The 26234-nt window shown below is 38.5% G+C and overlaps 1 protein-coding gene across 3 annotated transcripts in view; it reads right to left on the reverse strand.

The window, feature by feature from the left end:
• Positions 1-26234, reverse strand: part of LOC149255088 (DNA photolyase) — a 217915-nt gene that overhangs the window by 128997 nt on the left and 62684 nt on the right. For 2 of the 3 annotated variants that reach the window (XM_089457168.1, XM_089457167.1), the window contains exons 5-8: positions 11615-11828; positions 11263-11355; positions 10620-10875; positions 10362-10474 (exon numbers count right to left, since the gene is read on the reverse strand). In XM_089457168.1, the coding sequence (XP_089313294.1) occupies positions 10362-10474; positions 10620-10875; positions 11263-11355; positions 11615-11828 (676 nt within the window). The remainder of the gene's footprint in view (positions 1-10361; positions 10475-10619; positions 10876-11262; positions 11356-11614; positions 11829-26234) is intronic. The other variant, XM_089457169.1, reaches the window with a different exon arrangement.

Raw genomic sequence — 26234 nt, forward strand, 5'->3', positions numbered from 1 at the left:
TAATCTTAGCCGTTGATTAGGGACTTAATCTCGGTCGTTGAATCGTCAACAAGAAAAGTATAAGAGAAGGCTTGAGGGTCAGTTGGAGATACACCAAGTTGATCAAGAATTCAATTTTCTGGGGCAGAGTTCGTTGAGAAATCGAGTTAGTGATCTGTTGTAGCGAGGGGTAGTTCAGAAGAAGGCCGAGAATACATATCAGAGAGGCAGTGAAAGTGTCGAAGAGACAATGCAGAGCCTAGGAAGGCTGACACAGAGGCTGAGGAGGCCAGCTCAAAAGACGCAGAGGGATAATAGGCTGCAGAGCTAACGTTGGGCAGAGAAGGCAGTGCTGAGGAATTTTCATGTGGCAGACTAGGAGCTGAGAGGCAAACGCTGAGCAGAAGAGGGTGATGCAGTCCCTAGAGGGTGACGTAGTTCTAGAGAGAAGCTTGGAGAAGCTTTCATTGTCCAGCTAAGGAACTGTTCAGGTTGCTATGGGATCAATCATCCAGTTGCTGATCAGCCAAAATATTTTCTCCGAGGAGAGGTACTTCTGCTAAGGAAAATTTCTTAAGGGTGACCCATTTCTAGCACCCTAGTTGTATTCAGAAACTGTATAATAATAAAACCCTCATATTTGTTGCACCAGTTTTCCCGAATTGGGTTTTTCTGAGAACAATTGTCCAAAAATAATGGTGTCCCTTATGTGATTGCCTCAGTTATTTCAGTTGTTGATCTGTATATGTGTGAAGCAACATTTGTGTTTATTTTGGTATTTATATTAATAAATAACTTGTTAATGGAATGAACAAGTAGGAGATAATAAACTAGGTAATGCAGTAGGGATTTCTAATGTGTCAGACTAAGAAATTTCCACATGCAGTGGGCTCTCCTTCTTCATGCTTTTGTATCCTGCCTCTAGAAACCATCCTTGATTCTTCTTGAGTGAGTTTTCCAACGAGCTCATCAAATGATGGGAAAACATTGTTATTGCTTATAGTGGTAATGAAGGTTTCCCAAATAGGAGGGAGACCTCTAAGGGTCACAATCACCAATTCCCTGTCATGCACGGTTTCCCCAACTCTCTGCAATTGATCTCTAAGAAAAGATATCCTCATAACATAGGATTGCACAGACTCTCCTTTATTTATCTTCATATCTTTGAGTTGATCTTTCAAGGAGATGATTTCATTCAAATTGTTAACTTCATACATGCCAGCTAGCATATCATACATATCCTTAGACTTCTTCAAATTTCGTAGATATGCAAGTAAATGATCTTGTAAACCATCAACTATAATTTTCTTTGCTTTTAACTCACATTTCTTTTACTTTTTCTTGGCAGCAGCAGAAGCTTTCTTTGGAGGTTCAAGTACTTTTCCTTGTGTATATTCCTAAGCATCATTGTCTTCAGCTATGATTTTCAATTTGATCTTGCAAGCAACAAAGTTAGATCACCCAACCTCTCATTTTCCTTGAAGAAATAGGAAGAAATTTGACTTGATTAGATAGACTCCTTCAACATTTCAAAGATGTTTGCTCTAGCTCTTGTCTCCTTTGGTCTTGTCCTTCACCTTAGCTCTAATACCATGTCATTTTTACACTGCTCTATGTTGTTTCAATTACTTTAGCCCAATTCAATTGTTCAATTAGAAATATTCTCAATAACAATTAACACTTTTCATCTATCAATAGTAACTGAAGATAGAACAATAATGCAATGACAATAGGAGACAATCAACACACCAGCAAGAAACACCAGATTTTGTCAATGACCAGGGAAAAACCCCACAAGGGGGAAAACCCTTTGAAATTCTTCTTCTATTAGATTGTCATAAAATGTTCAACAAAGAGTACAATGAGCCCATACAAAAATATCTAGCAATATGAACTAAATATCAGAAATATGATCCCAGCAACAATACTGATCAGAGTCTGTTTTCACAATCTCGGGTCAACTGTGGTCAACTGTCAAACTGAAACCCTAGATCCCAACTGCATGGAGGAAGAGTTATGCATACGGCTAGGATGCTCCAACCGCATGGTTATAGCCGAAAATTCTTTGAGTCAACCCTGCGGCTGGAAACCAAAAACCCTAATCACAAGTGTGAGATTCAAACCCTGCAATTTCAGACCTGTACAAACTAATTCAATGAAGAGAGAGAAGTGTTAGGATATTCCGACACATAGGAAATAGTTAAGTATAACTTGGTCTAGTGTAGAGTTAGGTAAAGCGTGTTTCTTTACTATGTACTTTTGTAACTTACAATCTGATGGTCACGATATGTAGTGATCCAACGGTTCATTCTCTCCTCGGTATTACCGACACTTGACCCATGGCTTAGCACCCAATTGGTCCATGATCTCTATTTAAAGAGCATGGAGGGTCATTTGTACGGTAACTGTTCATGAGAGAAGCTTATGTAAATTTTCATTAATAAATTGCTTGAAGTGGCTGCGTTGGCTCAGGCCGTGGACTGTTTCCCTCTTTGAGGGTTTTAACAACATCAACAATATTGGTGTATTGATCTGTGATTTGTTTGTGAGTGGTGTCCTTTGGTGTTCTGTCTGAGGAACTTACCCTGTAAATTCCTACATGTTATCAAAGCCAAGTTGAGGGCCGCATCCATTGGTGATCCAAATCTAAAGCCAGTAGAACTGCATCCGACAGCGGTTTCCTAGATCTATTGTTTCTAACAGCTTTTAGGCCGAGAGGACTGCTCTATTGTGTTAGTATCATCTGTTCCAGTGAGGAACCCCTTTCGTTTCACGCGAAAAGGTTTCCGATAGCCCTAGCTACGTCATTTTTAAGATCTGGAGGTATATAGTGTTTATTTGCAGTTTTTAGTTATTTTCTCTCTATTTATTTCGGTTTATTTAGCTCTTTTTTTTATTACCAGATCTATACCTTTCATTTCTGTGTATGCTCTTTGCCCGACGACTTTGTGCCTTCTGGGCAAATAAAAAACAAAAAGGAAGGATTTTTCTCATGCGTATGCTCGTTTCCGCCGCGCCTTAGTGTGATCTCAGAAAATCAGAAACATTGAGAAAAATATTTAGTTTCCGGCTAAAGCTAACTTGAAGCCGTTTTTTTTTGTATGTCCGTGTTGGGTTTTGTGTTTTTGTTTTGTAGGAAAAAAAGAGCTTTCTCAAGTAAGCACGCACCCCAAAGCTTCAGTGACTAAAAATAAAATAAAATATAAAAAAAACCCCCCTTCCTCTTTCCCAAAAATTACTAACCTTTTAATCTAGCTCACTTGGTCCAAAGCGACTTTATGAGAATAGAGGTCTTGAGTTCAAGTCTTTCTTTTTGTTGAGCTAATTAGATTAAGTTTGAAAACAGGGCAGACTTTTTTTTAAATATAACATTATCTTTCATTTCTACACATTCCTGCACTTCGTCGGCATCTTCAACAACTTTTCTTCAAAAAAACATAACTTCTTCATCCAGAAGCTGTTCTCAGAGAAATTTTTTTGAATCAGCCTATTTTTTCGAGATCTTTCCATTGGAACACTTATTTTCAGCATCTACAGCTTAAGTTTATATTAAAATGAAAATTCCATGCCAAGTTATTCTTGACAGCACCAACTACTTCCAATGGTGGTCCTACATTAATGATTTACTTAGAAGTAAAGGTCTTTACAGAATAGCCTCAGGCCAAGAAACCAAACTGAAAGATGAAGATAAGGCAGCCAAATGGGAAAATAGGCAATATCAAGCACGTGGGTTGATAGGGATGTCTATTTCTCAAGACCTTAGATTTCATATCACGGAACTTGATATTCCTAATGAAGCAATGAAACAGATCACTAAAGCTTTTGGAATTAAAAATGAACTTAGAGCCCATCAACTCGAAAATGAGTTGCTTACATTGGACCCCAATAATTTTTCTTCCATTGAAGATTTTTTGTCCAAGTTTAAGACCCTTAGACTTCTCTTGGAAGGTGTTAAGGTTAAGAAAGAAGATGGTAACCTTATCTATTCCATTCTTACTAAGTTGGGACCAGCCTACTCTGTGTTTGTTTCCACCTTCCATTCTACAAGAGAAGCCTTCATTTCTCAAGGACAAGACTACAAGTCCCCTTCCTTTGATGCCTTTTGCGATTCTTTAATAAGAGAACAAGAAAAACTATTACACCTTGGTCTTCTTAATCTTGGAAACTCTTCTAAGAAAGCCTTAGCCACTCAACAACAACCAAATTCAAAGAATCCTAATAAGTTGTATCATAAAAAGAATGGTCCTAAACCAACCAAGGGTCCTAAGCAAGTTCAGCCTCAAAATGATAAGGCAAATAAAAACAAAGGGAAGAAGACTGATAGACATTGCCACTTTTGTAATCGAGATGGCCACTTAGAATCCAAATGCTTTAAGAAGATGGAAGCCTTGGAAGCAGCAATGAAGAAGCATAACATCCATTTGGAACACTCTTCAACTTCAACTTCATCTTCAGGAATAGCACTTTCTGCATGTGGTTGTCAAACATCTCGGTCTAGATATGCACTATATGTATCTTCTTCTTCTAATTCTCATGAGTGGCTCATTGATTTTGGAGCTTCTTATCACACATCCAAAACAAAGCCATGTTTTCTTCTTTAAATGATTGTAACACCAAAAATATATATGTTGGTGATGATAGATCTCTTAGTGTTGTAGGGACTGGAACTGTTCATATAGACAATGGTCAATTTAATGATGTATTATGTGTTCCAACCTTATCCCGCAACCTTCTATCTGTATATCAAATAACTCATTCAGGTGAAGGTAAAATCGTTGAATTTTCACCTCACGATGTTGTAATTAAGGACCTAAGAGATCTTAGACAGATTTTAGTTACTGGCATTGCTGATGATTCTACAAGGTTGTATAAGTTTAACAACTTTGGGTCATCAAATCTTCCCTCAGTATTTGTTGCTCATAATGATGAAGTGATCAAACTTTGGCATGAGTGATTTGGTCACTTAAACTATCGCTCCATTCAGAATCTATGTAAAAAAAATATGGTGATAGGTCTTCCAATGGTATCTTGTAGAGATGATGTTTGTTCCGGATGTGTACTCGGAAAACATCATCGGGATAGTTTTGAAAAACGTGCCTCTTGGCACGCCTCAGCCCCTTTACAGCTTGTGCATAGTGATTTATGTGGTCCACTTCCAATTGTTTCATTCTCTGGCTACAAGTATTTCTTGACTTTCATTGATGATTTCTCCAGACGCACTTGGGTATACTTCTTAAAACTCAAGAGTGAAGTATTTAACATGTTCTTGGCCTTTAAGGCCTTTGTTGGAAAACAATCTGGACATCAAATTCTTAAGCTAAGATCTGATAATGACGGAGAATATGTTAACAACAAATTCATCAACTTTTGCACTGCAAATGGAATTCAAATGCAACATATTGTTCCATATACTCCACAAAAAAATGGTGTAGATGAAAGGAAGAATCACAGAAACAATTAACTGTGCAAATTACATAATAAATCACACTCCTACTAAGGTTTTAAAGAATATCACTCTAGAAGAAGCATGGAGCTCAATTAAACCAGATGTAAGTCACTTTCGTGCTTTTGGAAGTGAAGAAACATAAAGCTTTAGAACCTAAGAGTGAAAAATGTATTTTTGTTGGATATTCTAAAGCTGTCAAAGGATATAGACTTATTCCACTTAAGTCCAAAAATGTTATCATTAGAAGAGATGTAAAGTTTGTTGAAAATATATCGGCCTACCAGCCTAGTTCAGTGGATGTGCCACCTCTCTCTATCTCTTCTACTTTTGAAACTATTTCTTCTTCAGATGATGAAAGTGAGGATGACAATCCTCCCCCACCTTCTCAGGATCCTCCTTCAGCTCCTCAACTTCCAAAATGGTCCGTGCTACTCGAGATGTAGCAGGTGCTCTTGCTAGTGATCCTACAGATTAGCGATGTACACATCCTCAGTTCGATAGAGCCTCTTCTTCACTGGCTCAAGCTTCAGCGAATTATAATCCTGACACATTTGCAGAAGCTTCAGGCAATCCAGATTGGGATGCAGCTATGAATGAACAATATCGTTCATTATTGGCAAATGATACATGGGATCTTGCTCGTCTACCAAAGGGACGAAAACTTGTTAGATGCAAATGGGTTTACAGAACCAAGTATGGACCAGATGGAAAAGTTGATAGACATAAAGCTCATCTTGTTGCTAAGGGTTTTTCACAAGTTGAAGGCATTGACTATATTGAAACCTTCTCCCCTATTGCCAAAATGAACTCTATCTGCCTTGTTCTTTCCCTTGCTGCCTCTTTCAAATGGGAAGTCCATCAGATGGATGTTAAATATGCCTTCTTGCATGGGGACTTGCATGAAGAAATCTATATGGAACAACCTATTGGCTTTATACAAACAAACTCTAGCCTTGTATGTCGGCTTAAGAAATCCCTTTATGGTCTCAAGTAAGCTATTCGGGCTTGGTATGCCAAAATGGATAGCTTTCTTTTAGAAACTGGCTTTTCTAGGTGTCATTCTGACAATACTGTGTACACCAAGAAAGTGGGCAAGTCTCTTATCATTCTTGTTCTTTATGTTGATGATCTTATCCTTGCTAGTAGTGATCCCAACCTTATAAACCATGTGAAGTCCAGCCTTAAAAGGAAGTTTGAAATGACAGACTTAGGACATTTGCATTATTTTCTTGGTCTTCAAGTCTTGCAATCCAAGGAAGGTATTTCCCTTTCCCAGTCCAAGTATGCATGTGATCTTCTACGCCATTTTCAATCGAAGACTGTAAGCCAGCCCCTTCTTCCTTTCAGTTTGGAGCCAAACTTTCAGTCACTTGTACTTCCCCTGAAGTTGATGCTACCTTATACCGCCAACTTGTAGGAAAACTTTTGTATCTGAGCCATACTCGTCCTGACCTTTCCTTTGTTGTTGGCCTTATTGCTCCCACATGAAAGTCATTAGAAAGCAGCTAAAAGAATACTTCGTTATGTTCGAAGTACAATTCAGTTTGGGATTCATTACAGTGCAAAAGCACCTCCTCTATTGGTTGGTTTCACTGATTCTGATTAGGCTAGTGACCCTGATGATCGGAAGTCTACTGCAGGTTATGTGTTCACTCTTGGTTCAGGACCTATTACATGGGCTTGCAAGAAACAAAGTGACATTTCTCTTTCTTCAGCAGAAGCAGAGTATCATGGTGTCGTAGAAGCTAGTAAGGAAGCCCTATAGCTTCGTCAGATCCTGTCAGAGTTTGGCTTTCAGCAGCAGCATTCGACTACACTTTGGTGTAATAATCAAAGTGCCATTCAACTATGCAAAGATCCAGTCCAACATCAGCGCAACAAACACATTGAATTGCACATGCACTTCATCGGAAAGCTCATTCACGACCATGTTCTTGAAGTGCAATATTGTTCAACAGATGATCACGTTGCAGACATCTTTACAAAGGCTCTCACAAAGGCGAAGTTTACTAAACTTCGATTTATGGTTGGAGTTCAGGAAGTTGTCACTAAGGGGGGATAGGCTCTAATGCCTCCTTCCTTCTCCTATTGTGTCATATTTGTACATCCTTCAATCCTATCCCAAGTTGTTCTTAAGGGGGGATGTTAGGATATTCCGACACATAGGAAATAGTTAAGTATAACTTGGTCTAGTGTAGAGTTAAGTAAAGTGTGTTTCTTTACTATGTACTTTTGTAACTTACAATCTGACGGTCACGATATGTAGTGATCCGACGGTTCATTCTCTCCTCGGTATTACCAACACTTGATCTATGGCTTAACACCCGATTGGTCCATGATCTCTATTTAAAGAGCATGGAGGATCATTTGTAGGGTAACTGTTCATGAGAGAAGCTTATGTAAATTTTCATTCTTTTATTAATAAATTGCCTGAAGTGGTGCGTTGGCTCAGGCCGTGGACTGTTTCTCTCTTTGAGGGTTTTAACCACGTCAGCAATATTGGTGTATTGATCTGTGATCTGTTTGTGAGCGGTGTCCTTTGGTGTTTTGTCTAAGGAACTTACCCTGTAAATTCCTATAAGAAGAACAACTTGATGATGATATCCAAATGACGGTCACTTGACTTGTATTTATAGGCTTCCAAGGGTTTCCAATTTCCTGTTAGGGCCGACCTATCTTTTTGAGCACATGTGGGCTTCAATTCAAAAATACACTTTCCCTTGTCCAAGTTAAGTGCTTCAAAAGTCAAAATTGGTCCTCTTGAAAGGAGGAATCTAGTCCCATGATTGTAATTTGTCATTGAGCTACCAAATTAATAGATAAGAAGTAAAAGAAGTATGAAGAAGGACGGAGATCATATCTCCGTCTCGCACTTATTATTTCTCTTTTCTAGCTCACATGTGTGAATTTTGGGCAGTTTCTGTGTAATAGTTTTTGGGCAAACCGAAATTCTGGACAGGCCAAGTTTCTATGATATTTTGGGAGGCTGAAATTCAGTCTAGGACAAACCAAAGAGGGTTGAAGTTTGTAAAATAGAAGTTTGACTTGAATTGACTTGACTAGAGGACTACTTGACCAAGTTTAACCATAGCTTGTTGATTAGTTTGATGTCATAGTTGATTAGCAACATTAGATGTATCTCTTGTTGAATTGAAGAATTTCTCTAAGGAAAAGGTTGCTAGGTTTTCCCCCAAGTGGGTTTTACCAAGGTAAATCTTGTGTTCTCTTTGTGCATTGTGATCTCTACTGTCTTATGGTTTTATGGTTAAATTTCTGAAGTGTAATTGCTTAATGATAAACTGAAATTGTTAAAAGAAGATCTATATCATTAGAAGTAATTATCAGTATTTCAGAAATATGTGCTTGTATCTATTGCACTTGAAAAATCAACAGGGCCTAACACATATGAATCCAAATTATTATATACAAATATGCAAAATTTCTCATTTGTATAGCAAGGGTTCATATAACCAAAATATCAACGAGTGCAATCCATCTCTAAATCAAAATAGATCAATAGAAACTGAGAGGCTCTAAATGGCCTCCAAAATCCGAAGAAAATCATGCTACAACAAATCGCTACATAACATAAAAATCATTGGCTATAATGGGATCCTACTTATCATGATCACCAACTAAGCATTAAAATAAGATAGAAAAAGCTTAACATCCTAATCAATGATTTTGCTTGAGTGAAGGCACATTTTTACTAGGGTCATGAAGGAGGAGCTCAATGGTCAATGCCACCAACATCCAAGTACATAGAGGGCTTGGTGATCTTGATTAAATGTTAGTTCCATACCCTCGTACTTCACAAAATCCAGAAGAGACATTGCAATCCTGCCAATCTTGAAATCCTAAAGTGTGTTAAGTCTACTGGATTTTGGGAGCGATCTAAAATTCTACTTTCTCCACATGAAATCCAATGAGGTCGGAACCAATCTCAAACATCCCAAGTCAATTAATGGTAATGTTTAAAATTTCCTTCATCTTTCATTTTCATCCTTTTATTTTACGAATTTAATATTACAATTAACTACTAGGGTATGTATCTCATGAGATGAATCTTAGGAAATGAAAACAATAGATTTCCCCTTGTTAGCTGATCGAAATAGGCAGAGTATCCTCACAGTTCAATTCCCTAATTCACTTTTAAAAAATTATGGTTAAAAGGAAAAAAAAATTGGTAAAAATTTGAAATTAACAGAGACAGGGCGATACTTCCAAAGTTATCGCGATAGTTACCTAAATTACCATGATAAATTAAATTATCGCGATAAATTCAAAAAATGAAATTATCACGATAATTTATGGTGATAATATCGGCAAGGGGATGTTTGGCAATAATATCATGATAACTCTGATATCATCGCAATATGTTTAAACTGTTTAATTTTAAAATATACCATATTCAAACATTGAACCAATTTGAAATTTTTAATCACCTCATACTTAAGTTTTTTGTAAAAGTATTCCAACATTTCATTACCAGTCCTACACTAAACCCTTCATCATCGCTCAACTTGTAAAATATTGAATCTTGTGGAATTTCAAAGGAATTTGCAGAAAAAAAGGAGAAATTAAGATGATATAACATTGTTTTTTTGAAGCCCATGGGGCATAGAATAGACGGTGATGGAGTGTACTATTAAGTCACTCCATGATGTGGTCTCTGGTTCGAAACTCCGTGTGCAAAAATCCAGTCATGTTAAGGGCTGGTGTGGCCCAGGCCCTGTGCGATCCCCGGGTGATTTTGATGGCTTAGATGCCCTTGGATTGTGGTTTTTCAAGTCACAGGTCAAGCCTGATGTAATCTCTGATGAACTCAGACCACTTGACAAAAAAAAAACACTATTTTTTGAAAATCTTGGCAAATGTAGATTGGAAACAATTATTATTTTCCATAGAAGAAAGGCTCTAAATAATATGAGCTTACCTTTAAATACTTTACAGCTGAATAATTTTGAACTACAGTGCCACCTGTGTTGCAAAGAACCAATGATTTCACTAATGCTGGCCAAAGTCGTGCCACGAGACTAACCAAGTATCCTGGATCAAACATATTCTGTAAGATTGTATATCAAAGTTTTCAGGAAAACGTGCATAAATATTTGATGAAATGGTTAGAGCTCAATTGGTACAACAACTCACACGTGTTTTAGATGCATTCATGAAAAGAGAATATAGTGGGTACCTCCGAATGAGTTGCCTACAATGTGCACTGGTTCACCAACAACATCCACAAAGAAATCTCTCAAAAGTTCAGCCCACAAAAGCTCTGTATATACAATATTAGGCTTTTCTGATCTCCCAAATCCCAACAGTGTGATAGCATATACTCTATAGCCATTATTGGCAATAGCAATTATATTATCACGATAATGCTCCCAAAATGCACCAAAACCATGCACTAAAGCGACAGCTGGACCTTCCTGACCAGCAGTTGTATACTGGATGCAAAACAAATTATAAAAATGTCACTAATACCAGTATTAAATCATGCACATAAACTTGTGCAGGTTCAGCTACCCTTGAGTTGATCTCCATAGATGAAAGAAAGTGGATATAGTTGGTTCAAGGCATTCCAATTTAAAAAAATCAATATTAGAACTATGAAATAGTTACTTCAAAAAAAGAAAATAAAATACCTAACTTTTAGTGCCATATGGTATAATCAAAGGAGAAGACACCAGAGGGAGAAAATAATAACAGAATAAATGTGACAAATAGAGAAGGGGTGAAATATAAGAAGATTAACATAGTCTGTCAATTTAAACATTCTGCAAAAAAGACATTATTTCCATTACCAGTTTTCTTCAGTTAGTATTTTTAATTACCTGAACCAGATATCCACGCCACCTCCATGTTCTGATGGAAACGCCTTTTTTTATGCCTTTATGTTGACTTTTCAAGGCAAGAAGCCAATACCACTGCCAGGACAATTAAATCCAGACTTTCTGTTGGATGACTGACTGAAACAAGGAAGCCATGTGTACGCATCCCACAATTCTAATGCATTATTTGGTAAATTTACTGAATTATGGGACTTCAGTTTTTATGACCATATAAAAGGAACAAATATGTATTAATATGCCCAAGAGAAAACACAAATTAAATCTCTATTTTTGGTCATTCATTCACATCAATGGTAAAGTGCTTTGGCCCATCTTATAAAGCTTCCTGAATTACCTCCATGGATATAGAATCTTCCACCGCAGCACCAATAGTAAAAACAGAATATCCAAGTGGATTCAACCAACCAGCATTTCTTTCCCTTTCATATTTTAGGGCTTCGTGGTATACTCTCCGCCTTGAAATGGTTCCCAGGGACAAAGCAAAACCAAAAATATTCCTAAAAGAAGCTCCTGGTCTAGTTTCAGTAACACGTATTCTTTCACGCAATCTGAAATACAAAGTAACACCTCAAAGTTATTTTGATATAAGAGGCAAGTTTTACGGGTTTAGCAATCTAGCTTATGTTAGCACTTCTAAGAAAGCTACTGTTTCTAAATTATTTCAGAAATTCAGTAATACCTTACTTATGGTTCTACCTTTATGCGATAGTTAACATCATATTTGCTACAACTCTATACTTTGAATTATAAATCTGACTAAACAGGTTTTGGTAACAGACCACCATACTTCTCCACATAACACAATCTATTCAACAAGTAAACTCTAGAAGTTAAGCCATATATGATCCATTGTGTATTTCTAAATCTCACCAAGTCTACTAATTTGCCATCGAAAAAAGTACTTGCCTCAAACTTGGCTGAAGTTGGTCCACAGATGTAAAGCTCATCAATAATTGGCAAGATATACAAACTCATGAGTACTTGTACTGACTTGTGATTTCTCCAAAGCCTCACCATCAAACTCACTCCAACTCTAAAACAAAAATGAGAAGATAAACACTGATCTTTCACATGTTCTCTGTTATTTTCTTCTCATGGTCTAAAGCTACCAAGACTATTTTCAGTGTTCTACAGTGGATTTACAGTAAGATAAGATAATTTTATTAATTCCCAACAAATGACCATAACTCGGTCAATGGGACAGCTAGGTACATCATAATTGGTACACAATGGGAGTACAAATCAGTTCCCATAAATGCAGATCTATTCTAAAAGATATAGAGTCTCACAACCAGTATAAGATACAAATCTGGTAACCATAAAGCAGCACTGTCAAGAGTTCAAGACCCTGGAATCATGTCTCCACTAAATGTACAGGGGAAGAGTGCTCAATGTATCCCGGTGCCATTACCAACCAATGAGGAGGAGAAGCTACTAACTTTGAGTTTGTACTTACAGTAAGGGGATCTCTTCCACCATCTGAGGCCAAAGCAAAGAAATCCCTTATGGAATATTGTCTGGAAGAACATGAAGATTTGGAAGAATGAGTTCATGGTATATATCACTGCATAGAAGTCGTGGCCCTTGCTGAGATTCAAGGAATAGGAATGTTTGTTGTGTGAACTGTCCCAAGTGCAAACTTGATATTGTTGCAAGGGTCTTGTGAGTGAACTTATGCATTTGGAAGTTGAGGTAGTGCTACTCTCTACCTCTTGGTGCCTCTATCTATAAGTGATAGGAAGGAGGTGATTCTCTTGGCAGTGTTTGGAAGATAAGATAATGTTGTTGATGTCCAACAAATGAGCACAAAACTAGCTCATTGGGATAGCCCTTATGGTTAGCTCAATCACTTGGTGCCACTGTTACCAAGATGTTGTTGGTAATTCAATGTGTAATACAGGTCCCTAATTCGATTTCCATAGTGTTAGGTGCAATATGCTGATTTTCCAAGTGCAATAGATACAAGCACAAATTTCTGAAATACAGATAATTACTTCTAATGATATAGATCTTTTAACAATTCCAATTTATCATTAAGCAGTTACACTACAGAAATTCAACCATAAAACCATAAGGATAGTAGAGATCACAATGCACAAATAGAACATGAAATTTACCCTAGGAAAACCCAGTTGGGGGGAAAAACCTAGCAACCTTTTCCTTTGAGAAACTCTTCAGTTCAACAAGAGATACATCTAATGCTCCTAGTCAACTATGTGATCAAACTGATAAACAAGATATGGTCAAACCTGTTCAAGCAGCCCTGTAGTCAAATCAAGTCAAGCCAAACTTTTTCCCTTCAAACTTTGGCCCTCTCTGATCTGCCCTAAGCTGAATTTCAGCCTCTAAAATATGCCTAGAAAACTTGGCTTGCACAGAATTTTTGCTTGCCCAAAATTTTGGCCTACCCAAAATATGCTGCCCAAAAACTGCCCAAAATTCACACGTGCAAATTCAAGAGAGAGAGATAGATGCTAGAGATGAATTCATCCTTATTATCCTTCTTTGTCCTTCTTCTCCTTTGCTTGGATGCCTAAAAACTGTGATTCTTGTGTGAGGTCGAATGGTGCCTTTGAGGAGGAGATCAAATGCCTTTATATAGTGTTTTGTCTTCACGAATGGGTTTGTCTCTTCACTGGAGCCAACTTGGCTTGAGGGAGGGCCGACTTCACTAGTTTGGAGCCAAAAATTCAAAATTCAAAATTGTTTCTTTTAAATCTAACATGAAGAACATGTCTTATAATCATTCTTTCAATGGATAATCAATAAAAATGACATGAAGAACATGTCTTATATTTACATTATACATTACAAGGGCTAAAATATAAATTATGAAGACCGACCATAGCTACAAAATTCAACACTCCCTATTAGTTAGGGAGGTATTCATAATGACTAGACAAATGTTCTTCATGTTGACAAATTTCTCTAAGGTGATACCAAATCATCAATAGTATCAACATCATTCAACCACTATAATTCTGGCCAAATAACATGGCACATGGTAGATCAACAACATCAACAGGGTACCATAATTTTGGTCAGTGCCTCTGACACATGGTGCATTCTCACCATAATTATGTTCAGTACTCCTGACACATGGTAGATTAACCATAATTATGGTTGGTACCTCTGACACGTGTATCCTCACCATAATTCTGGTCGGTACTTTTGACACATGGTACATCATTAGCATCAACTAGTCACTATAAATCTAGTCTATCTTGACACATGGTATACAGACTAGTCTTGGCCCACCATCATTTTGGTCGGTACTTGATACATGGTGAATCCCCAAAGGCCACACTCTATTTGAGTAATTCTAGGTCCGACGCTAATCAAATTGATGCTGAAAGGTGTTAGTTTTTGTAGCATCAGACAGGTGTTCTAGTCTCGATTTGCGTCCAAGAGGCTAAGGAACACAAGATCTCCAAAACCCAAAAAAGGTTTCAGGAGAAAACACAAAGACCACTCAATTAGATTAATTGATCGATAATTAAGAAATGCCTAAGTCTAACTTAGGGAAATCGATTAATTAAAGGGAATTAATTGAGGATGATCGAGAATGCTCTAGAGACTCACATGGATCGAGTCTAAGATGATCTTAATTGTTGATGAGGATCTAACCATGTCTGTTGAAGCTCCAACAAGAGATTATAAGAGCAAGTCGATGGGATGGAGATAGACACAAGTGAGGGAGCAAGCATCCAGGCAATGCAAATTTACTTATGCACAGTGATTCAGTGAGGGAATAATTTGAGCTAGTGGAGGAGCATTAGTGATTAAGGGAGCAGCAAAGTGAATTCAGAAGGAATTTCCCAACAGATTCCCAGTGTCGGAGAGGTGGGAAAGAGGGAGACCGAATTATTCTATAGAAAATCCATCTAGGCAATGCGAGTTAGCCAGAAACCCCGGTGCGAGTGCCAAGAAGAGATTGATTCAGTTGTTGGAGGTCGGGAAACCACATGGAATACAAAGAGAGTCATTTGCAGAGGCAGAGGAAGGCTAGACGGCCTAGTTGGAGGCAGTTTTAAGGGTCGTCCAGAGTTGTGCGGGCCAGCAGTGCAAGTAGCTAGAAGGTAGTATGAGGAGGCAAGTTGTTTTGTAGAGGGAAAAAATTCTCTCCCATAAATTTTGCTAAATTATTTGTCAGAGGATTGCCAGTGAGGCATCCTGATTATCATACTCAGATTCACAATAAAATAAACCCTCTTTTGCTGCACCGATTTTCCCTTTCTGGGTTTTTCTAGGGACATTGGTCCAAAATAACTATGTTAACTGTGTGCATGAATTTCTCTGTTCCAGTTTAATTTTCCACGATGTATTTATTTTGTTGTGAAGGATTGCAATGTGATTTATTCGATATTAATCAAAAAATTAATAAACTGTTAATCAATTAAGAGAATAAATTCCAATAGTTCTAGCTCAAGGAATCTTCACGAAAGGCCTCACTCTATATGAGTAATTATGAGCCTCTAGGACGATTCTTCCTTATTCTGGTCAATATAATTGACACAGGGAGAATGACCATCCTTTGCGAGGCCATTCTCCCTAATTCTAGTCATTTATGACATAGGGAGAATGTCAGTCGAGGATATTATCTCATCAACACTCGCTCTAAATGAGAGAGGCATTCTCAACAAGTCCAAGCTTGTCCCTAAAGTATACAAACTTTGCTCTAGACAAAGGCTTTGGAAGAATATTGGCAATCTACTCATTGGTAGAGACATACTAGAGCTTCACTGCTCCCTTCTGCACCATGTCACGAATGAAGTGGTACTTGATCTCGATGTGCTTTGACCTATCACGGAAAATTGGATTCTTTGTCAGCTTCACACAACTTTGATTATCACAATATATCACGTCAATTCTAGCACATGATCAAAGAATCCCGCGAGTAACTTCTGAAGCCATCCTACTTCACAACTCACCAAGCAAGCTGCAAGATATTTTGCCTCGACCATACTAAGTGCAACAAATGTCTGCTTCCTACTCATCCGCGAAATCATAGCAGAGCCCAAACTGAAACAACCTCCGATTTACTCTTTCTGTCTTTAGTACTCCCTACCCAATTTGCACCTGTATAACCCTATAATTGTATATCACCATTTGAGACATCTCAAACCATAGTCAACCATACCACACAAATATCTCAATATGTGCTTTGCTACAATCCAATGATCATGTCTTGGTTCCACCTGGAATTAGCTCAACATGTTCACGACAAAGAAAATATCTAGCATGGTATTAACCAAATACATCAACGAGTCAGTCAACTTTCGATACATGGATGGATCTACCAAATTTGACTCAGAGTCTCTCAGGTTTCTTATATTTGTCACCATGGAAGTCGTCATTGACTTATAGTCCACCATTCCAAACTTTTGCAGGATCTTGATGATATATTTTCCTTGACCAAGAAAGGCTTCACCGAGTTTCTGCCATACTTCTAGCCCCAAATAGTAGTGCATTAACCCAAGATCCTTCATATTAAATTCAGAAGCCAACACCAAAAAACGAGATTCTCCACACCTATTAGAAATAAGTCATCAACATGAAATAGTAGGATCACAGGTTCATTCTTCTCAACCTTGAAGTACAAGTTTGGATCAACATCACTTTTGGAGAAGCCAAGGCCTGTCAGAATAACTGTCAATTCAAGAGTACCAGGCTCTAGGTGCTTGCTTAAGACCATACAAGGATTTCTTCAATCTGCAAACGCGAGATTCTCTTCCATGAACCTCAAAACCTTGAGGTTTTTCTCTGTACACATCCTCCTCAATCACATTGTTGAGGAATACAGTCTTTACATCCATCTGATGTAAGTTCCAACTAACAGAAAAAGTAATAGAAATAATATATCTAATGGCAGTATACTTGGAAACAGGGGCAAAGTTCTCATCGTAGTCCTCTCTTACTTTCTAGGAGAACCCTCTAGCCACATATATTTCATTGTATTTGTCAATGTTTCCATCCACTATATGCTTCATCTTGTATATCCATTTGGAGGTTACCACATACTTTCCTTCAAGCCTCAACATAATTTCTTATACATCAGTGTTGCGGGGGAGCGCCCCCCCCCTCGCTCCCGCTCCCGATCCGTGCTCCGGGTGGGAGCGACTCGGGAGCAGGTCGGGAGCGCGCTCCCTAAAAAAAATTTCGCTCCCTGCCTTTTCGGGAGCGTTTTGCCTTTTTTGCATTTTTTTTTGTAGTAATGTTCGAAATGCAATTTTTTTTGAAAGAAACAAATAGTTTTAGAGTGGGGCAACTTAATGATCAAGTCTAGGCCCTAGTATTGATATGCTATTCATGGTAATGTTAAATTCTTAAAGTAAAAGTGACATTTTCTTTAATTTTAATTTTCATCATTTTACTTAAATTTTTAACATTACCATGAAATGACTCAGGATGTTTGAGAGTGGTTTTGTCCTCATTGGATTTCATATGGAGAAAGTAGAATTTTAGATTTCATTCAAAATCCAGCAGACTTATCAGTTTTTCAGGATTTCAGGATTGGGGGATTGCAATGTTTCCATTGAATTTTGTCATGTATTAGGGTATGGAACTCATATTTAATCAAGAGTACCAATCCCTCTATGTACCTTGATGTTAGTGACATTGGTTGTCGAACTCCTCTATCATGACCCTTCTAAAAATGTACGCATCACTCAAAAAAAATCTTGACTTGACATGCTATGCTTTTTCTATCTTATGTTAATGCTTAGAGGGTGATATTAATGACAAAGATCCCTATACAGATACAAAGGTAATGACAAAGATACCTCTGGATATTAATGCTTGGAGGGTGATATTAATGACAAAGATCCTGATTTTGCAACAAGACTAAAAAATTAGACATTTCTCGTGGTGGCAAGAGGCCCAAGCATAAGAAATAGATAATAGATTTACTTCTCTTTTCTAGTTTCTAGTAGCTTTTATAACTATTGACTCTTTCATATTTATTATGATATTTTTTTAAACAATATATGACAATTTAAGTTTGAAGTTGGCAATTATAACTCATTAGTAATGAATTATGAATATGATGCTTCATGAAAGTTGAAAGTTGTTTCATTTCATTTCATTTTATAACATTTCATTTCATGTTAGATATTATTTGTTGTAATGGTTACACTTAGCTTACAAGTACAACTTTGGTGATCAATGATGATAAATGTTATATATTGAATTTTGAAAGCTTGAAACTTTAAGATTGATGAATCATGAGACTCAATATGTTGTATGTTACTATGTTACTAACTTGCGGACGTGGTTGATGAAGATTATAACTTCTAGATGATTGTTGTTATATGGTTCAATCTATGCTTTTTTATGTTTTTTATATCTAATTCATCATTCTACATGTTTTTGTTGACATATATGTATCAAAAATTAAAAAATATTTTTAAAAAATCGCTCAGGGATTCGCTCCCAAACCGGGAGCTTCTGAAAATGGTCGCTCCCACTCCCGCTTCCGCTCCCACTCCCAAGTAACATTGTTATACATCATTCTTCATAATCGATTGGTATTCTTCTAAGATTGCATCCTTCCAAACTTGCTAGCTAGCTGCTTCTTCATAGGTGGAGGGTTCAAAATCAATCAGATTGGTCATCAAGGTTGCATAACCAGAGTACCTATTTGGTTTCTTGCTTGCCCTTAAGGTACCACGTGGTGTTGGATGTCCTTATGCTTCTTGCAAAGTGGATCTAAGCCATGCTAGTCTCTTCCTATTTTCAAGAACAACAAATGGGTCTTGTTGTCGCTCAAATTGTACAAGCACAGTGCGACAACAACTCAGGGTAGAGGTTGTCACTCTGATCCCTATCCTCTCTGTTCTAGGTCTCCCAAAAACAAGATATGGGGGATAATCCCTATGGAATATGAGAATGCAATACTTGTTGGTAACCAACAAGTCTGGGAGACACAACTGAACGGCCTAGCGCTTGGTTGATTTAGCATGTTATTGAGATTAGATTGGATTCTTATGTGAGACCGGTGCCTTATGGAGTCAATTACTTGATTTATATCAATTATGTACCAAATGATTGGATGAAAAATTGTTGCTTGGATATGCTTTGCTATCCTATATGAGATGCAAGTCCTACAACCTAGGTGAAATGCAAAATCTTGGTTTATTTTAATTATATGCCTACCTAAGTGAATCCCTTAATCCCCAGTTGTTTTGAGACTAGTCTCTAAAGTAGGTTGTAGAGAGAAGTCAGGGCAAAGCAAGCAATGGCTTGGTTAATGATACCTCACCTTGAAATCTAGCTACTCGATGCCTCTAGCGCTGCAGAGACTGTGGCTTTGACGACTGCAAGGTCATCATGTTAACCACTGGAGAGGGTCTAGCCTTCGCAAGATAAAAAGAAGTGTTGATTTTGGGTAGCATCGGATGTGATCTAGCCATGAAAATTGTTGGAGAGGCTAAAGCACATGATATCTCCAAGACCCGGAAATTGTTTGGGCAGATTCTAACCGGTTTGGGAGATATTAAAATAATTAATATTTTTAATGGAGTTACTAAGTCTAAACTTCGGAAAAATAAAATATTAATTAGTATTAATATAAAATTGGGTTAGAAGGTTCCAAAATTCATGGATCAAGCCAAATATAATCTTAGCCATTGATTAGAGATTTAATCTCGGCCATTGATGGACCAACGAGAAAAGGATAAGAAGAGGCTTGAGGGTCAGTTGAAGAACACACTGAGGGAGACCAATCAATTCGATTTCTTGAGCGGGGTTAGCTGAGAAATTTGAACTAGTGGTCTAGAGAGCAGCAAGAGGCAGCAAGTATGGAACAAAGAGTCGGGAACAACCCTAGAAGACCAGCGCAGAGGTTGGAGAGGCAAACACAGAGCCTCTCAGGCAGATGTAGAGGCAGCAGAATGCGCAGTCACTGGAGGGCCTACATGGGTGATGCAGAGAAACCCAGTGCTGATGCAGAGAGGCAGGAGCTGACTCAGAGGGTCTAGGAGCTACATAGAGGTCAACCAGGCTGACGCTGAGACTGGGAGAAGTGTTGGAGAATTTTCTCTCTATTGGGTAAGCCAGTTTGGCACCCAGTTGTACTGAAGAATTGTTAAATAATAAAATCCTCCCTTGCTGTACCGATTTTCGCACATTGGGTTTTTCCGGGGACTGTTGTCCAAAATATCTGCGTTGATGTGTTGATTCTTGTGCATGTGTTTTTTTCTATATTATGGTGTGATATCTACAGTAGAATTTATTTTAATGTTTACTGAAGGATTTTCATCAGTGTGGAAAAAGTCTGCGAAAAATCCCAATTTAATCCTAAAAATGCGATTTTTTGAACTAAACGATTTAATCCCCCGACTTTTTGGCAATTTTTTCACAAAGGAAAAAATTTCAATTTTTTCCTTATACTCCTGATTTAATCAGGAGTCAACCCAAAAAGTTTGCCTCCCTTCCCAGGCAGCAGATAAAGAGGCCACAAAGGTGAAAAAACTGTAAATTGAAGCTTCCATCCATGCATTTTCAAGTTATTGCATTGTATTGTTTGTCATACTTCTTGCGAGCATAGTAGTCTCATTTGTAGTCTGTTAGTTTTGAGGTTAATATATGTTTTCGTTTTCCAAGGAAAAACAAATCTTTATACTTCATATTTCTAGTTAGAAAGCAAAGTATACATTGGCTAAGCCTCCAGGCTTTCAGTGATCCAGACTCTAACAACCACTGCCCCTTCAAAAGATTACAAAAGTACCAAAAGGACAAGCATACAACAGTCTTTCGTAGAAATAACCCCACACCATCAAAAACATTGTTACAGTTGTTGAATGCTTCCAGAAGAAACAACAAAGAGGAGGTCATGAAGATCAAATAGCAACAGCGTGTCCAAAAGAAACAAAACCAGTGCCTCAAAAAAGAACCCATTTTTCAGACAGGAATAAAGTGCCTGTGAAATCTTGTGACAGCAAAGATCCTTCCTGCAATGAGAGCACATTTTGAAAGGGAATCTTCTTTAGTGGTGAACTTCCTGTAAATGTGGGGAAAGGTTATGTATCAGAAGTGGATTTTACCTCCAAGAGTTTTTGAATAATAGATGCCAAGGCTAGGTTAGTAATCTGACATCTACTATTTTCTCATAAAATAAGCAGCTTGGAGTCACCAAGCGTTAATTTTCACATCTACTGTGATACTCACTGTTAATTTTCATTGGACCTACCACCTAACACCTTATTACCCAAGCAGATTACAATCTACTGAATAAATGCATGACTTATTTCTTAATACAATTAGCGGAAACAAAAATTAAAAGGGGAAGAGGATCTCAGTGACTGATTACTTGATGACTTTTAGATGACTCATGATATACATTACTACATTTTTTGTTGATATTTTGACTCTTGAGAGTTGAAACTCAAACAAGACTCAAAATTCAAGAGTTGATTCACTATTTTGATATGTGATGTAGCACTAGACTTCATATACATATTATATATTAGCTTTCTTTACATGTTTATGTGGAAATGCATTTATTTGATGTTGTGGCTCTAGATGTTAAAAAAAATATTAAAAATGAATAATTTTGTGTTTTTTAAATTTTGCCGACTTTTTCAAAAAACTCTTGACTTTGATGAGTTTTTCAACTTTTGGACCCTTGCCGAATTAATCCCGACTTCGACTTTTTCCACATTGATTTTCATAAATAACTTATTGGGAAAATAAGTAGGTAAAATAAATCAGTTGCTTCAGTGATAGAATTTTCACATGGTATCAGAGCGAGTAATCAAAGACAGGAAGGGAAAATCAATTATGGGTCGAGACCATGATGCAAAGGCATCTACGTCAAGAAACTCACACAAATTTTCAAAAATTTGCACAAGAAAAAGTGATTTCGATTTCTCTATGTTGGCTTCAAGGCTGGAAGAGGAAGTGGCCTGTGTGACTAGCTCTACATCATCAGAGGTGTGGTATATAGACGATGGAGCCTCTTGGCATATGATGGGAATCCGGGAATGTTTCTCAAATTATTGAGAGGAGAAGATGAACTTTCAGATCACCATGGGGAACAAGGGAAAGTGTACTCCAGTAGGGAGGGGTACCATAGTTTTTCAAACAAAGACGGGAGAGCGGTTCTGTGCTACCAATGTGCTAGATGTAGGATGAACATACTTTCCGTATAGCAACTTCAAGGCAAAGACTATGATGTTTTCTTCATCAAGGAGAAAGTATATGTCAAACACTCGAGCTAGAAAAAGAAAGTGCAGATTGGGATCAAAAGTAACAGGTTGTACAGACTACAACTAGAATCACCAATGGCACTAATAGGCAGTCATGGAGACAAGGATTTGAACGAACTATGGCACAAAAGAATGGGACATTTGCAGCATGGGGCTTTGAGAATTCTGAGGAGAACTATAACAAGAGTTCCGGATCTTAGTACGGAACGAGATGATGCATGCAGAGGATGTGCTCTAAGAAAGCATGCCAAAGCGGCATTTCCTATAAGTAAAAACAGGGCCAAGAGTGTACTAGGCTTGATACACTCGGATATCTGCGGACCCATTTCCACTAAATCTCTTAGTGGTGCCGAATACTTCTTCACCTTCATTGATGACCACTCAAGGGAAACTTGGATTTATTTTCTGAAAACCAAGGACAAGATTTTCTGTCGATTCAAAGAGTTCAAGACTCTGGTGAAGAATCTGACTGGGAAGAAAATAAAAGTTTTGTGCTCAGATAATGGTGGAGAGAATGTCGATAAGGACTTTACTGATTTTTGCGCTAAGGAGGGCATCAGAAGAGAGTGGACGACTCCTTACAATCTGGAGCAGAATGGAGTAGTAGAGAGAAGGAACAGGACTATTGTAGAAACAGCTAGGGCCATGATGTATGATCAGGATATGCCAAAATTCTTGTGGGCAGAAGCATGCAACACAGTAGTCTATGTTCAAAATAAAACTCCTCATTGGGCATTGGGCAAGATTACTCCAGAGAAATTCTTCACAAGGAAGACGCCTGAAGTCAATCACTTCCAGATATTTGGGAGCTTAGCATATTGCTGCATACCCGAGGAAAAGAGGAAGAAGCTGGATCAAACTGTAGAGAAAGGATATCTAGTGGGATATAGCTAGAACGCTAAGGCATACAAAATCTATCTTCGAGGGAGCACGAACGTAGTACTTCGATGAGATGTAAAGTTCAAGGAGGACATGGCTTTCAAAGAATCTCAAGAAATGCCTTATGAGGAGCAGTCAAAAGAGGAACCACCGATCAAACCTCTTCAACCAACGAAAGAAAAGAATTCTTCCTCGAGTTAGGAAGAATCACAGGATGAGGAGGAGCTAACGGAAGCACCTACTGGCAGAGGAAGAACGAGCAAGAAACTTCATCAGATTCTGCGAGATGCAAAGGACTTCATCAGTGCGCCAAGGAACAATAAGAGGGAGAGAAAACAACCAGATAGATATTAGGCATTAGTAGCTCAAGATGGGGAGTCTGCCGGTTTTCAGGAGACTCAACATCAAGTTTGGCTAGATGCAATGGTAGAGGAGTACAACTCCATAATGGTGAACGATGTCTGGGAGGTAGTGCCAAGGCCTCAAGACAGATCAGTGGTAGGTTCAAGATGGATCTACAAGATCAAATACGCTGCAGACGGTAGTGTTGAGAAATACAAAGCCAGGTTTGCGACTAAGGGGTATGCTCAGAAGAAAGGAATTGACTATGAAGAGACCTTCGCCTCGGTAGCCAGGTATACATCTATTAGAACCGTGATATCTCTTGCAGCATAGATGGGGTGGGAGATTCATCAAATGGATGTCAAAATGGCATTTCTGAGCGAAGGATAGAAGAAGAGGTATACATTGAACAACCAGAGGGCTTTGAGACACATGAGAAGAAGTCTCATGTATGAAGATTGAAGAAAACCCTGTATGGGCTGAAACAGCGACCTAGAGCATGGTATGGTCGAATCGATGGCTACTTGCAGAAAATGGGATTTGTCAAGAGTGACGTAGATCCAAATCTCCACTATCTAGTTGTAGAGAATGAGCCTCTAATCTTAGTATTATATGTGGATGATCTCTTTCTGACAGGATCATCCAGCCTCATAAGGGACTGCAAGAAGAATATAGCCACAAAATTCGACATGAAAGATTTGGGATGAATGCATTATTTCCTGAGGTTGGGAGTTCGGCAGCAAAAGGGGGAGATCTTCCTTGGGCAAGGGAGATATACTACATAAATCCTAAAGAGATTCAAGATGGAGGACTGTAGACCCATGGCTACTCCAATGATAATCAACTAGAAGTAGATTGATGCATCAGAAGACAAGGATGCTGATCCCACCTGATACAGGCAGCTCATAGGGTCCCTGATGTATCTGGTCAATACCGGGCCAAACATTTGCTACGTTGTCAACACCCTCAGTCAGTTCGTGGTGGAGCCGAAGAGGGCACAGCGGGCAGCAGCCAAAGATGTTCTCAGGTATTTATAGGGAATGGTCGATTATGGACTCTTGTACACTAGGAGTAAGGATATCAGATTGAGTGGATTTACTGATGCAGATTGGGCAGGAAGTTCAGTGGATCAGAAAAGTACCTCTGGGTACTGTTTCAACATTGGATCAGGAATGACCTCCTGGTGCAGTAGGAAGCAAAAATCCGTGGCTCTGAGCTCAGCTAAGGCAGAACATATGGCTGCGAGCACAACTTCGTGTGAGGCCATATGGCTTAGAAAATTTCTTGTGAACCTATTCAGAGGAAAGATGGAGACAACCAGGATCATGTGCAATAATCAAAGTTGCATCAAGTTATCTGAGAATCCAGTGTTTCATGATCGGTCAAAGCGTATTGATATCCGATGTCACTTTGTCAGATCCAAAGAGGAGTTGTACAGTTGAACTACACTCCTACAAGAGAACAGGTGGCAAACATCCTCACCAAGGCCCTTGGAAGAACAAAGTTTGATTACTTTAGGGAAAAGATGAGGATGATAAAGAATCCATTTCAATAGCAGAAATCAGGGTGATGTTGTTGTGCAATAGCAGTCAGCAATAGCATGGTGCAACATGATGAGAAGAGGATGCAATGCAGATGTAGTGTTGGGAAGAAGGACTAGCAACAACACAGATGCAGAGGGAGTTGCAGTGCACATGCAATGTTGGGAGAAAGGACCAGCAGCAGTGCGGATGCAGAGGGAGCTATCGTACGAATGCAGCAGTGACAGAGGCAGAGCCATGGGCAACAGCATAGGATGCAGCAGTGCAGAGGATGTTGGGCAGGGAGGCCTAGCATCATCACAAGTACCGGTTCCGAATAATCAAAGTGATGCTCAGTGAGGAGTATCACTAGAGCACAGTGCTCGCTAAGAGGTAGTGTTGATTTGGGGTAGCATCAGATGTGCTCTAGCCATGAAAATTGGTGGAGAGGCTAAAGCACATGAAATCTCCAAGACCCATAAATGGTTTGGGAAAATTCTAACCGGTTTGGGAGATATAAAAATAATTAATATTTTTAATGGAGTTCCTAAGTCTAAACTTAGGAAAAATAAAATATTAATTAGTATTAATATAACACTGGGTTAGAAGGTTCCAAAATTCATGGATCAAGCCAAATCTAATCTCAGTCGTTGATTAGAGATTTGATCTCAGCCTTTTATGGACCAACAAGAAAAGTATAAGAAAAGGCTTGAGGGTCAGTTGGAGAACAATCTGAGGGAGACCAATCAGTTTGATTTCTAGAGAGGGGTTAGCTGAGAAATTTGAACTAGTGGTCTGGAGAGCAACAAGAGGCAAAGAGTCGGGAACAACCCCAGAAGACCAACGCAGAGGTTGGAGAGGTAGACATAGAGCATCTTAGGCAAACACAAAGGCAACAGACTCCGCAATCACTGGAGGGCCTGCGTGTGTGACGCAGAGAGGCAGGAGCTGACTTAGAGGGTTTGGGAGCTACGTAGAGGTCAGCCAGGCTGACGCTAAGACTAGG

This window comes from Pinus tabuliformis, chromosome 7, assembly GCF_031772625.1.
Source record: "Pinus tabuliformis cultivar Carrire ecotype Pingquan chromosome 7, CPIR1, whole genome shotgun sequence".
NCBI lineage: Eukaryota > Viridiplantae > Streptophyta > Pinopsida > Pinales > Pinaceae > Pinus > Pinus tabuliformis.